Genomic DNA, 15085 nt, shown 5'->3' with positions numbered 1-15085 from the left:
TGGTTTAAACAGAATTTAAGTAGAATTACATAGTTATTAATATGATACGTGCTCATTAACAATACATACCCAAATTATCATAATAAAACCATTTATATCTGAAATGTCGTATAATATGAAAACTTGAGAAACCATACTGTTGCAATCTATTTTCATTATTCACTTCTACAGATAAGATACAGTATTTGTTTTAGTCACATTCCTCTTCATCCAGTCAAACACCCAAATAATGATTTCACTTGTAATTTTATTATTTTATTCTGTATATTAAAAAACAACAGGTTCTTAAGGTGTAGGTACTTTATTTCTTAAGGGTTGCAAACATCAAAGAAAGTAAAAAGAAAACACAAAAACAAAAGCATATTCAATTATATTCCAACAAACAAGACTAGGTGCCAAATGCCCTGAAATATTTATTCAGTTATAAATAATATAACAGCCTGCAAATGTCCATTTAAAGGAACAGTTCACCACAAACAAATATCTCTTATCTTAGGTGCTATTTATCAATCTAATCTCATTCATTGTACACCATAATAATCTAGATTAATGATACAGGTAAGAGGTGAATTATGTGTGAACTGTCCCTTTAACGCCAACACATGTCATTTAATTTGTGGATCAGTTTCTCTTCTCCCAGTCGTCCTTGCTCCACATGTGTTGTTTATTCTCCGCTGCGACATTCTGTGCCCTGCAGGAGATAGAGCACCAGACACTGAGCGAGTCCTCACAGCAGGGACGCTTCAGTGCAGAACTGTGGAAGTCTTTTTTGTGTCCATAGCTATTGGGCTGGTGGTGACTGAACTGGAGGCTCGTCTGTCTTCATGCTCTCAGCTGGTGGACTCTGTTTGGCCAGCTTGCTGTAAATGGTCATGGCCTAACGGTAGCAAAAACACAATAGTTAGGACTCAGGAATCAATCATTTAATCATTCAAATATGAATTATGTAGCACAAATGACACATTTAGTATATTCGTTGTGGTAAGATTCCTCATACCTGCGTGACCATGCCACTGATGTTCCCTGCGTTGGAGGGCAGCAGCAAAGTGTTGGATTTTTTGGCGAGGTTGGAGAAAGCAGCGACGTACTGCTCGGCCACACTCAGAGAGGCCGCGGCATTCCCGTTCTGTTAGCAGGCGAAACCAAAATGAAGTTACTGGAACATACCGGGAATATCATTCTCCAAATAATGCAGGATAGAGCCGTAAAATGTACCTGTTCAGCCAGAGCGTCTGACAGCAGACGGATGGCCTTGGATTTAGCTTCTGCTTTGGCTAACACAGCCTGGGCTTCACCTAGAGACACAGAAAAGTACATTTTGTATTTTTAAGTGCGCTTTAAACCTAATTTTACAACATTCCTCTGGCTCATTTCTTCCCAAACGTGCTCGCATGTTTGATTTGTTTAAAGTCTGAGTCACCATATCCTTGTGCAACACATTCTACAGGCATGCAATTAAATGCTTTCTGGATTTACCGTAATGACGGCCTCTAAGTCGTACGCTAACAAGACCTTCAATTACATTTGTGATGGCATGATTTGTGCACGGGTCAATGGAAAATCCCAGTTAAACAGTTGTTCAGTCAAATGTAAAATGCACCCACCGGCTGCCTTGTTGATCTGCTCCGCCTTCTCCCCCTCTGATGCCAGGATCTGAGCTTGCTTGCGGCCCTCAGCGACGTTTATTCCCGACTCCCGCATCCCCTCAGACTCCAGCACTGTGGCTCTCTTCTTACGCTCAGCTTCCACCTGGACAGGAAACAATGCGCAGAGAAGGAAGTCAAATATTTGAGAAACAAAATTGGTTTAATTCTCATAACCTGAAGGACCTCTCTTGAGAAACAGTCTTCAATTGTCTCAATATTTATACATTGAAGTTTATATATTACTTTTAAGGGATGCCTGAAAGCAGGATCCTGCAAAGTATGGCTGATGTCAGTCTTGTTTTAAGTGTGTGTGTGTGTGTATGTGTGTGTGTGTGTGTGTGTGTTGTGTGTGTGTGTGTGTGTGTGTGTGTGTGTGTGTGTGTGTGTTACCTGCATCTGCATAGAGTCTTTAATACGAGGTGGGACTTGTATATCTTTGATTTCATATCGCAGGCAGCGGATTCCCCAATCGTCTGACGCCTGGTTGATGGAGCGCACAATGTTGGAATTCAGGGACTCCCTTTCCTGGAGAAGAAGCAGGTTCAAGGTAAATACGTGCATCATTATTTTGTTGCTACGCAGTAAGATGTGCAGATGTTTCTTACCCTGAACACTTTATCCAGCGTGAGTTTGCCCAGTTCTGAGCGCATTGTGGTTTGTGCGAGCTGAGTCACAGCGTACTCTGGATCCTCCACACCATAACTAGCCTGCAGAGAGAAAAAGGCCTCAGTGTGGATACTTTCACACATGATCCAATTTACTGGCACCACCTGCTGGCTTAACAGAGCTATTTCATTATGACACCAGTGTTCACATTTGAAAAGACCTTTAGTCCCAAATGAATTGTCGAACACTGTGAAATGCAAATGTATTTTTTTAACTCTTTCTCAGAATTGTTATCTTATTATATGCCATTATTTAAACCTAAATTACCCCTTATAGCTAAAACCCACAGGTAGCACCCACCTTTGCCAGGCTCTTTTGTTTATAGCTTATTATGACAAGCATACCTTCAAAGGATCCAAGATTCTCAGATAAAGGACCCCGTCAATTTGTAGAGTCACATTATCTGTCGAAAGAAAGAGAACACACAGTATATAGCTTATTTGAACCACTAATAAGCACAATTGTTTTTGTAATTTGGAGGAAAAACTAACCTAGAGATACAGCTGACTGTTCAGGGATGTCAATGACAATCTCTTTCAGGCTTTGCACGTAACGAACTTTGTCAAGAACGGGAATGAGGAAGTTGAGTCCCTATGAAGAGAGGACAGGAAATGATAAGTCTTATATTTTTGTATACCTTTACATAGATAAATTGTGCCTTGTGATAATAGCCTCCTCGTGTACAGGCCGATAATTACCGGCTCTAAGACCCGGTGAAAGCGGCCCATCCTCTGCACCACCCAGGCCTCCTGCTGCGGCACAAACAGCACCACGGTGTTCATGGGTAATCGGGAAGCACATCTTTGCTGGGAAAGAGTCACCCACAGCCTGGGGAGAGACTGCTGGGAGTTCTGCAGGGATAGGAGACACGTAGTGATGTATAAATCAGTTCATATGTCCTTATTTCACAGACAAACAGTGTCTTAGTTTGTGGGAAAACGGTCAGGGTATCTATCTATCCATCTATACCTATTCATAATTACGTCATTACGTATTGCACGTAAAAGCGTGGCTCTATTTTCTCTTGAAGCATTCATGCTTCATACTGGAGCTTAACATGTATTTAGTTAATCCATTAAGCGGACATATCACATAGTAGTGCAGTACCACAACAAAAGAGATACGTTTAGATCATATATACAGTCTATGGTTTAGATACACCATTTATTCATATCAAAACAATAATATCTGCGTAACACCTGTTCACACCTGCGCTCATTACAAGCTGGACAAAAGCATGCAGACACAGCTAATTTTACCAAATTTCCGCAGGTAAACTTTTTCTGGTTTAGTTCTGGATAAAGAACTGTGTTTAATGATACAAGTGCACATATAGGAAGCTTATATGTCAGGTGATACCAGTTGACATAACCAATACATTGTAAGAGTAGGGCTAATGTTAGCAAGCAGCTAGCTAAGCTATCTAGCCAACTCGTCTGCGCAGAGAGACTTTAAGGCTTTTATAAACAATTTGTTTACCTTAAAAACAGCGCCGCCGGTCCGACATAATGTCCCTAACATGTTTTAAATGAAACCGATTAAGTCCTGTATAAAGTTAGATAGAAATTGTAGCCTTCAAAGTCATGTTATATCCAAAATATGCTGGTCGTCTCCATTGCTTTCAACAGATGTTAAAAGGCAGCCTCGCCCCCTGTTGGTTCGGATGACAGCACTGCAGCCAAATAAACTAACTACTTGAATTATTATGACATAATAACAGTTTTTACTAAAGTAAAACAAATGCTGGCAAACATTATGTGTTTTTATTAATATCAATGAGGGTTTTGTCTTCTTTTAAATAGATTGTGTTATTTTGTCTCCTGGAAAGAAATAGAAAAACACTTTGCTTGTAAACGCCCTTGAAAATTCAAGATGTTTTTCAAATCAATAATAAAGGAGAAAAAGATAGTAGGTGTACTATCAATATGTGCCTCCTCAAGGACAGGCTATAAGATTACTTTTATTTTAGCTCCCATTATTTGCTAATGGTCAGATAAACCTGAATAACTACAATAAACTCTTAAAGCACTGCTTTCTTAGTAAACAGGTACAGGTCAAATATATAATTGTTGATCTTTTATTTATATGTTGCAGAATCAAATGCAATTTAACAACTATATTCTCATCTATTATATTTTGCAGGCATGCTTCATAAAGACACATGAGAAAGCCTCCCTTACAGGTAAGTTTACGAATAATACACCAAAGTAAAGTGCATAATAATAATAATAATAATGCATTTGTCTTTTATTTTTATGTTTTTTCGCAGGAGTGAACCGAATTGTAGCAAGACAGACAATGAAAATGACATGATTATATTTGTTTTTCATTTGAAAGCATATTAAAGCTGCAGAAAATACATTATGTCAGAATTTAAAACAGCTCAATCATGTTTTTAGCAACAGTTAAGAGAAAGCAAAACATAAAAGCTATTTTAATCACAGTGATAGCATTTTTATATAGTCTTTTAAGACAATAACTTACTGACTTTACATCTTTAAGAAGACATTTTGACAAAATAAAACCCACTAAGGAACTAAGATACATTTGTAATAAGTCTACTTAAATAGTAATTTAATAGTCAATACATATATTTATCGTATAATGTACCACTCACATACACATATGTTTTGGCAAAGCATTAAAATGTTTAGCTTCATCACAATATGCATTATTTGTTCTGGTTTCTTAGTGTTAATGAGAGCTGGTAAAGACACAAGCAACACATGTATACGATGCAAACCACAGAGATTAAACATAATTAAATCATGACATGTCTGTTTTATATTCTTCATTCATTTTCAAGTGTTATTGTGTTTTTTCTGCAGGGTGCTAATGACTGACGCCTTCATGGAGGACTACACAGTGAGCATGGCTAGAGAACTCACACACACAAACGGGTTATACAAACAGCATGTCTAATCATAACTGTAACAAGACCAAACACAGAGACTTTAAAGTCCCGGGAGTCAGGCTGCAGTATTCTGAGGGTGAAGATGAGTTTGATAGCTTTTCTAAACCAGGGGTAGAACAGAGTGTAAATGAGAGGGTTCAGACAGGAGTTCACCAACATGATCCAAGACAACACAGCAAAGTACGACAGGAGGTTTGACGTGGCCTCGCCTGCTATAGAGGGGTAGTAATACGGGCAGAAGCACATCAGAAACACAGCTATCACAATCCCCAGAGTCCTAGCTGCCTTCATCTCTGATATCTTAGCGATGGGAGCTGCACGGACAGTCTGCAAGCGGATCACACGCACCTGAGAGATGGCAACCACAAACACCCTCATATACAGAACCACCATAACAGTAGAGGGCCCAACAAATGTGACAAACAGGTCAACAATTCCTGCAATGTGGCTGATGACCACCACACACTCTCCGTGGCAGGATTGGAACCTGTCCGGCTGCCCTAAGTGTCCCATCAGAATGCAGCCGTTATAGAGGACGGAGCAGGCCCAGCACAGACACACTGAGGCTTTAGCTCTGGGCAGGGTGATCTTAGAGGAGTAGAGCAGCGGCTGACAGATAGACAGGTAGCGGTCGATGGAGATGAGCACCATGTTGCCCACAGAGGCAGAGAGCAGGCAGTAGGACACGTACGGAGTCAGAGCGCACATGAGCCAGCCCAGCAGCCAGCACGTCTCCATGTAGCGCAGGCCTTCGATGGGCATCACCAGCACCCCCACCACCAGGTCGGACACGGCCAGGGACAGCAGCAGGCTGTTGGTGGGGGTGTGCAGCTGCCGGAAGTGAGAGATGGAGATGATGACGAGCAGGTTGAGGGTCACTGTGAGCAGAGAGACGAAGGCCAGCAGGGTGTAGAGCAGAGCGGACTCAGAGTGGGGGGGAGGCAGGCGCCTGCAGGAGGAGTTGAGGTTGGGGAAGCAGAGCGGAGAAACCTCGCTGCTGTCCATCAGGGAGGAGAGAAGAGATGCTACACCCTATCAAAGGGTCCATTTATCCTCCTCAAACCCCCCCTCCCAGCTTTTACAAACACCTGATGAATGATGCAATTTCTCCCTCCTCCTTCTTACAATTAGATGTTTTTATTATGATTTACTTTTAAGTTATTATATGGACTTCATATTTACTTGTGTTGGGCTTTAAGTGGGTATTGAGTTGGGTAGTTTCAGCACATAGCTAGTGATAATAGAAAATGTAGTCAGGCATTACACATCATTTAATAAGTTTAAACAATATATAATTTATTATACACTATGAGTGAAAAGGCACAAGCTTGGTGCTGACATATGCCTGACCTTTATTCGTATCAATTTCAGTTCATTTTCTCGCTAAGGGAGAGTACATGTTTGTTTTATTATTTTCTTATTCAGAGTTTTCCATTTTGAATTAATATCTTTAAATAAATACAGAAATAAGACATAAAGGAATACAAAAGAAAGAAGGATTTATATTGTGCTACTTAATCATTTCAAATGGTTCTATCTGGAGAAGAGGTAGGGAGACGCGACAGATGGAAAGGGTTTAGCATTACACGTCTCTTGATATCTTTTTATAAATCAGAAAACACTGCGAACAGTCTTAAAAAAATAAATCCCTGCCATGCTTTATGATTAAAACATCTAAAAATGAGTCTATGAATGATACATGAGTCAAGCCCTCTGCGAACAGCTTTAGTGTATAGATAGCAATACAACTAAAATAAGTGTTGTGTATGTAAGTGTTACTAAAGAGAATATTTCTGGAGCAAAGTATTAGAAAAAACATATTATTTTAGTAAAGGTCCTTTAAATACATGCATTATACAATGATATATATTGCAAGACTTCACTAATGTGTATTGTCCCTATTCAAATTATACAATGATATATATTGCAAGACTTCACAGGTGCATATGGTAAGAGAAAAAGTGTTTTACTTACACTAGGACAATTCTTTGATACACGTTTTCTTTATATTTATTTTAAAACATCCAATTGAAGCTTTATCTCATGATAGCTTTGGGTGAATTTAGGAGAAATCTACAGACACATCCTACACTTGACCTATTCAAGCAAAACAGCTCAAACTCTCAAAATGATCTATGTAAGAAGTAACATTTGAATTGCCTTTTTAGTGTCTCTGTGTGCTTTTAGACTGAAGCAAATGTTCTCTAACCTTTGTGACTCACAGGCCTGATTCACACGGATGCCGTGAAGTGTTTATACATTAAGTGTGACGCTTTCATTTTCTGTTGGGACAAAACATGCAGTTTGTTACATATTTGTGTAAGAATAAGCCAGCAGAATACAGCATAACAAAAGGGGAATATAGACAGCATTAAAATGAACCGTGGCAGACATAAATCACCACTTTTATCAGGTTATTTTTATATAAGCAGCTCAACACTAAACACTATAAACTAAATCAAAGAAGCCCACTGACTAGTCTACTAAATAAGAACATGGTTATTCATAAGTGTAATTTTGTACAATCTTGTTAGTGCTAGTTTTTAAATTCACCTTTTTATGCTTTCTTGATGCTTATAACAATTGGGTGAAGGTATAAGTGACAAAGTGTTTCAGAGGCCATACAGCTGTAATATGTAAAAACAAACAATGTCTCATTCAAGGCCAATAGACATGTATCTAAAGAGAGAGGTCACATACGCCATAAAGGCTTTTCAGTCAGTGATTAGGTTTGTATTCATGAGAAAAGCTGTTAACGTGGGACAAAAGGAGGGGCTCTGTCTGGGGCCTTGTTTAAGGTATCTGTGGTTCTGCGGCAGATATAGTTAAACAAGTTAGCAGAACACTGGAAAACGACAATAAACAGATGATTTGAGTGCTTTCTACAATACTTTTTCATCCTGGGAGTCAGGCTGCAGTATTCTGAGGGTGAAGATGAGTTTGATAGCTTTTCTAAACCAGGGGTAGAACAGAGCGTAAATGAGAGGGTTCACACAGGAGTTAGTCAGCATGATCCAAGACAACACGGCGTAATAAGACAAGCTGGTGGACGTGGCCTCGCCTGCTAGAGAGGGGTAGTAATACGGGCAGAAGCACATCAGAAACACAGCTATCACAATCCCCAGAGTCCTAGCTGCCTTCATCTCTGATATCTTAGCGATGGGAGCTGCAGGGACAGTCTGCAAGCGGATCACACGCACCTGAGAGATGGCAACCACAAACACCCTCATATACAGAACCACCATGACAGTACAGGGCCCAACAAACGAGACAAACAGGTCAACAATTCCTGCAATGTGGCTGATGACCACCACACACTCTCCGTGGCAGGATCGGAACCTGTCCGGCTGCCCTAAGTGTCCCATCAGAATGCAGCCGTTATAGAGGACGGAGCAGGCCCAGCACAGACACACTGAGGTTTTAGCTCTGGGCAGGGTGATCTTAGAGGAGTAGAGCAGCGGCTCACAGATAGACAGGTAGCGGTCGATGGAGATGAGCACCATGTTGCCCACAGAGGCAGAGAGCAGGCAGTAGGACACGTACGGAGTCAGAGCGCACATGAGCTGGCCCAGCAGCCAGCACGTCTCCATGTAGCGCAGGCCTTCGATGGGCATCACCAGCGCCCCCACCACCAAGTCGGACACGGCCAGGGACAGCAGCAGGCTGTTGGTGGGGGTGTGCAGCTGCCGGAAGTGGGAGATGGAGAAGATGACGAGCAGGTTGAGGGTCACTGTGAGCAGAGAGACGAAGGCCAGCAGGGTGTAGAGCAGAGCGGACTCAGAGTGGGGGGGAGGCAGGCGCCTGCAGGAGGAGTTGAGGTTGGGGAAGCAGAGCGGAGAAACCTCGCTGCTGTCCATCAGGGAGGAGAGAGGGAGGAAATGGTAAAACTCTCTACAGGACAGTTCATTTATCCTTCTTCAACTTCACCCTCCCATTTTGCTAAGAGATGATGTAACTTCTGAACCTCAAAATATTCTTCATCTTTATCACCCTCCCTTTTTTTATTTTCTCATCCTTAACCAAAAAATGATAAAGACAATAGGGCAGAAGACCACCAAGGAGATACAACCCATTCCAAAATGAAAGAGGACATACATAAAATCATAACTAGAATATCTTACACAGGTACATTCATTTAATACATGGTAAAATGACAAATGTGAAGTTAAATAAGTACAAAAAAAACAATATACTACACCACGAAGCTTTGAAATAAAGATACATCCCACTTTTAAGTAAGACATATGTGATTTACAAGACAAAGGTCCATGTCCAATACTGCAGTCAAATTATAAATGAACATTGAATGATTTTCTTTTTGCTAAATTCTAGGTATATTTCTGATGTGTTAACATTGGTTTCGATGCATCACAGTACATTACAGTACATTTAGTCAAGTACTGTACTTAAGTACAATGTTTTGGTACTTTGTAATTCTACTGTGATACAATTCAGAGGTAAATAGAGAACTTTTACTCCACTACATTTATTTAATACTTTGCAGATTTGGATTAATAATGTGAAATATAATCAACTCTTAAATCAGACTTTAGTTCCACCTGGAGTAAACTCACAAGCTACCCTGCAGTATACAAAGTCCAACTAGCTGCACCGATACCAGCTTTGAGAACACTTTCATGATCAATCATTAGAAAACACATCATAAATCATTAGAAAATGAGCCAATCTGCATAATAAGTACTTCCCGTACTTTAAGTGTATTTTGATGCTAATACTTGACTGTACTTTATTTGAATAACATTTTGATTGCTGGAATTTTACTTGTAAAAGAGTATTCCTACACTCTGGTACTTTTACTTAAATACAATATCTAAGTACTTCTTCCACCTCTGGTTATTCATAAAGGGTCTTGGGTGTCTTACTCATTAGAATCAGAGGAAAAACGTGTACCCTTTTTGATGAGAACTACCAAATCCTAATTCACTTTCATATGATGAATGTTCATTTCATTATTTCCTGTATGCTTAATAGTAGGGGGATTTTTTAAATCTGGGATCTGTCAATGTCTCCATTGATTTTGATTAATAATTGCAGAACCAAGGACCATTTCTCAAAACGATGTTTGTATCATCTTATAAGCCAATACGTTTGTAGCCAGCCTAACACAGCATAGTTAGAGAATAAATTGGTCGCCCTGTAATGTATGTGTAAAGACAATTTACTCAAATGATTGTTAAAAAAGGCCGAAGACTTATTTTAAAGGGAACGTTTGGATGTTTGGACGTGGAGTTGTATATATATTGTAAATACTCATATCTACAGTAAGCTTATTGTTAGCAGCTTAATGTTCAAGCAACAATACATAAACTCTTCTTCTATGGCATTAAGGCAGAAAGCAACAATGCATGAAAAAACTTATTTAAGTACGCAAAGTTTCTTTGTGACTTGTTTACCTGTTTTCATCATTACCGTTTGTTTTTGAACACCTCAGATTGGACTTGTGTCTAGTGGTTTGGAGGTGTTAAGATACAGTTTATACAGGTAAACATTATAAACCTTCTGCTAATGAGGCGCTTGTTTTGCTGTAATATGATCTCAGAGGCATTACTGTCAGTGTCTATGTGTATTTGTGTAGATGTTACATCATATTTTAGCTTTACAGTAATGTAGTTATTATTTGATGGAAATTGGAATACAAATATGTTCTCACATCAACATCATCTTGGCACTATTTTATTGTTAGCCTACTTACTTTTTAGATGCGGGTCCCCCCTTATGTCCGGTACTAATTTTTTAGATAAGGGGTGACAGCCCACATTGGAAGAAACCAACAGACCCACTTCTATACAAGGTGCAGTGTTTTTTTTAGTCAAACAAATAAACAATTAAAAAGCTCGATAAAACAAACTCATAGCATCTCAGATTATATAGTTTAGAGAAATACGTGATGATCTAGAAGGCAGGAGGTTGAGAGGTGGATTCTTGTGAGGGGCAGTGATTTTTAGGCCCCAAATGAAGGGGTTAAATATACAAGAGTGGAGATTCTCATGTACCTATGTTGCTGGCAGCTTTGTTGCCAACTGTCAACTGTTTTTTTTTTAGACATACTATACAAAACATCTGGATTCAGTGGCAAAAAGTCACAGTATACATTTATATTGCAATAAAATCACTTGCGCAACCACACAGAGCAACTTGAAACCAGTGTGATTCCTCTGTCATAGCAGCTTTAAAATCAGCGTTATACTTTTATACTCCCCTCCAACGGAGAACGTCCTGTTCTGAGTAAAACAGGCTATCTTTATAAGAGGACATCAAAGCAGATTTACATTACAACAACATTCTGGGAGGCCAGCTGATACCCCTCAGACACAGTATGCAAAACCGCACCCCCTAAACACGTCTGTTGACCACACATACATTTAAAATTCACTCCCAGAGAGATGACCTAATCAGAAAAACTAAGGTTAGCAATGTTAACACATTTCATTGCACAATTTCCTTAACACCTCACTGAGATGGGGAAACTGGTTTCATATTAATATCTCATAATTCAGCTATTGCAGCTGTAAGAGCACAGAGTGATATGTAATCGTATAAACAGCCCTGCGAGAACAAAACCCACGAAATGTCAATTGTGTCTGAAAAGGAGACCACAAATCGCACTGATGCTGTGACTGTCAGCCAGGGTCAGATGTGTGTTCCCCTCTGTAGGACGGATGTGAGGATTCAGGAGGCGCTTAGCTGATCACATCTTTGGGTTCCAATCATGCTTTTTCTTCAACTTAATTTCAGCAGTCAGCTCTGAACACAAACCTTCCCGTTTATGTCATGTCTTATATTAGTTTTACTTTGAAAATGCTCGTTTGGAAAACAACAAAAAACCCACTTCCTGTTTGGGTTGCTCTGATTGGCTGATTCTAACCGCGGCTGGGAAAGCGCGACATTTAAATTCGTTTCCGGTTTCTGTCTGCTGCTGTCGAAACGCCAGACATGGAGCAACATCATAACAGGTACAACTCTATTGCATTTCTTGCTAGAAACACGTTTTCTTTTTATTATGTATTCTTTTGAAACATCAAATACATCGTACTTTAATCCGCCGCAAATAACGACTCTTAGCACGGATAGCTGCCGTCCACTTCCGTATGAAGAGCGTGTAACACCGAATTACATACAATCATCCACCAATTTAATGTTGTCTTGCCTTTTAAATAAGATACCAATTTGTTCAAACTATATACAAGATATTTTCTAATTCCTTTGCTTCCACTTTTCAATTCGGCATGTATAATATGCCCAAACATACTGTCCTAAATCTCTTACTCACTATGGTCGTCAGCTTAAAGACCCAGTACTAAAGCCACTGGGGTATTTATATGACCTTTGTTGTCTGTTGCTACTTTAGTGGTAATATCTACCCACAATCTTTTGACTATCATATACTCATTGTGGGATTGACACGTGGCTATACAAGGGTGTTATTTCATGATATAGGTTTACAGAACATAAGAGAACATGGCATGCTCACTAGTACAACTTTACACATAGAAAGGGATTCTTGTAGCACAACTTTGATTCTTTTAAAAACACTATCTGTATAACTAGCAGGCACAATAACACCAGGTGAAGCTGATGTGATGATCTGTCTGTGATTTCCAGTGAGACGAGGACTCCCCTCAACAGTGTAGCAGTTCAGAGGAGGAGTAAAACCAAGAGCTACCGGTTGTCGTACCGCAGCGGCATAGGGGCCGCTTCTCGCCTCGGCTTCACTCCAGGATTGACAGCACGGAGGCTCAACACCAGCAGAAAGGCTCCAAAGTCTAACAATATCACTGTGAGTCAGACCAGGCTATTGTTCTCCATGTTTTCAATCCATCAAACATGCAATTAATTACAATGTGACACAGGATGCTCACCTTCTTTTTCATTTCCCTGTCAAGGAAAAGGTGACGAAGGAGCAGCTGGCCTTACTGGTCAAGACTGAGTGGAAGCTGTCCTACGTTACTCCTCTCTATCAGTTCAGGCACACCCAGCTGAAGAGCTACTCCAGGCAGCTGTCTGCGTTTATTGCTGCAGAGAAGCAGCAAGGTTTGGCGGTGGATGTGGAGGGAACACAGAACCGCTTCAGAGTCTCCTTCTCTCTGGTGCAGGAGATGACAGAGTCAGTTGATGATGCTGTGACCGTCTTCATTCAGGTATAGAAATGCACCTTCGCATACAAATTACACATGGGGCAGTATATTCCACATCATTCATTTAATAATCACATGTAGTAGTGGCACAAAACACTAATATGAACCTGAAAAGGAGCAAAATAGGGTCTATTTCATTTTTTAATGGACCCACATTTATGTTGTATCTTGAGGATGCTTTGTGCTGTTTCTAACGGATCATTGTCCCCCCACAGATCCACTCAAAGCCCTTGATTGTCAGGCAGGACGAGCCACAGAGGCCAGTCTGGAGCGGCTGGCTGACCTGCATCAACGGAAACCTGGAGTACCTGCGCTCCCTCCCTAAGGACTTCATCTGCCTGCCGCTCTTCTGCAGCAGCGAGGCCGGGGGTCTCACCTCTGTGGTCAAATCCTGGTTCCAGCAATCCTTCGACTGCTGCTTTGGCCCTCTGGAAATCAGCCACACGAGCCTCCAGTGGCTGATGGCTTTATGGACTAACTGCCACCCAGAGTCCAGCATCCGGCAGCTCAAAATGATCTGGACTCTTCCAGTAGAGCCTCAGCTGCAGGTCACGTACACGGTGAACGCTGAAGACGCCTGGCAGCTGTGGAGCAGTGTGAGGAAGGAGAATACAGCGGCGGCGGGGGAGGAGAACAGTATCGACATTGAGGAGGTGACGAGCTTCATGCAGGGGCTAAAGGGACACTTCTTCAGGCACTTCAGACTGGATCTGTCTGCGGGCAGGCTGGACGAGGTCTCCACAGCTCTGGGATCAGCCAAGCACAGCGGAAGGATCAAGGTACCATCGGACAGAAACAGCTGTTTTTCAGTAACACAGTAAATGTAATCATACTAATATTTGTTCCTTTCTGTTACAGTTCTCCAACAGCAAATACATGATCACCACGCTGATGCTTCTGACAGAGTGCGCTCTCCTCAAAATGCCCATCTGAGTGACACGGTAAAGACGTGACCCCATTAGGACACGCAATAGCAGCATGTCACAGAACACATTCTTCCTCCCAGAAAACTGCTTAAATGTGCACCTTTTTTAAATACAGATCGCCAACCATCTTTTTTCATAGTAAAACAACTATTTTCCAAATAGGAAATTCTTCAATTGAGGAAATCTCGTTTTCATAATTATGATTTGAGTATTGAGGTAACGTGTTCCTTGTTTACCATGTTGTCTACTCTGCTGCAAACATGTAGGTTCTTCTCCTTTTTGTAAATGCCAAACCGTATATATTCTTGTCCCATTGTGTATATATAAATGTGTCATTTTCTAGGTGTAAATAAAAGTTAAAAAGCAGGTTTGACTGGTGCATGATATTTGTTACATCTATGTGGCTGTAGAGAATGTTTTTATTTGTGTATTATTACTGGCTAACAGTGTTTTACTTGTACAGTTGATATTCAGGGTTCCAATAATCTGTGTGAAATCTTGATAAGACATTTTAGTACAAATTGATACCTGGTTATTAGACTCATTAATACCTTTTTTTAATATTTATTTTTAGGATCTGTGAACTTAAGGTTAATTTTCAGTCAATCTACATCTACTGATTAAAGCAATGTACTAACATTTATTAAATGTACTCTTTACACACCATCAAATTGGACACGGTGGTTATTGAACTCAGTCACTGTTTAATTGCCAGATGCTGCAAAAGCCCTCTCCTCCTTTATAGGGATATAAATACGTAACGTAGCAAAGATATAA

General features: G+C 40.4%; 4 protein-coding genes across 4 annotated transcripts; 1 reads left to right on the top strand and 3 right to left on the bottom strand.

Moving 5' to 3' along the window:
* Positions 1-242: 242 nt before the first annotated feature.
* On the bottom strand, positions 243-3953 carry LOC117546693 (stomatin-like protein 2, mitochondrial). The gene is made up of 10 exons (XM_034217018.1): positions 3792-3953; positions 3011-3163; positions 2804-2903; positions 2657-2715; positions 2252-2353; positions 2037-2171; positions 1605-1749; positions 1216-1295; positions 998-1126; positions 243-877 (listed from the first exon to the last, which is right to left on the bottom strand). The coding sequence occupies exons 1-10, from the start codon at positions 3831-3833 to the stop codon at positions 782-784; spliced, it is 1041 nt and encodes a 346-aa protein (XP_034072909.1). The 5' UTR covers positions 3834-3953; the 3' UTR covers positions 243-781.
* Positions 3954-5113: 1160 nt separating this feature from the next.
* LOC117546560 (trace amine-associated receptor 13c-like) lies at positions 5114-6231 on the bottom strand. Its single transcript, XM_034216785.1, has 2 exons — positions 5266-6231; positions 5114-5170 (listed from the first exon to the last, which is right to left on the bottom strand). The coding sequence occupies exons 1-2, from the start codon at positions 6229-6231 to the stop codon at positions 5114-5116; spliced, it is 1023 nt and encodes a 340-aa protein (XP_034072676.1).
* A 1863-nt stretch (positions 6232-8094) lies between these two features.
* Positions 8095-9083, bottom strand: LOC117546694 (trace amine-associated receptor 13c-like). Its single transcript, XM_034217019.1, has one exon. It carries the CDS (start codon positions 9081-9083, stop codon positions 8109-8111), a length of 975 nt encoding a protein of 324 aa, XP_034072910.1. The 3' UTR covers positions 8095-8108.
* Positions 9084-12098: 3015 nt separating this feature from the next.
* On the top strand, positions 12099-14674 carry cenpl (centromere protein L). The gene is made up of 5 exons (XM_034217017.1): positions 12099-12200; positions 12850-13024; positions 13131-13385; positions 13598-14161; positions 14241-14674. The coding sequence occupies exons 1-5, from the start codon at positions 12181-12183 to the stop codon at positions 14313-14315; spliced, it is 1089 nt and encodes a 362-aa protein (XP_034072908.1). The 5' UTR covers positions 12099-12180; the 3' UTR covers positions 14316-14674.
* The last annotated feature ends 411 nt before the right edge of the window (positions 14675-15085 follow it).

The sequence above is a fragment of the Gymnodraco acuticeps genome, unplaced genomic scaffold, assembly GCF_902827175.1.
Source record: "Gymnodraco acuticeps unplaced genomic scaffold, fGymAcu1.1, whole genome shotgun sequence".
In the NCBI taxonomy this organism is placed as follows: Eukaryota; Metazoa; Chordata; class Actinopteri; order Perciformes; family Bathydraconidae; genus Gymnodraco; species Gymnodraco acuticeps.
The sequence above is the reverse complement of the archived record's forward strand: the minus strand, read 5'-3'. Positions and strand labels throughout refer to the sequence as shown.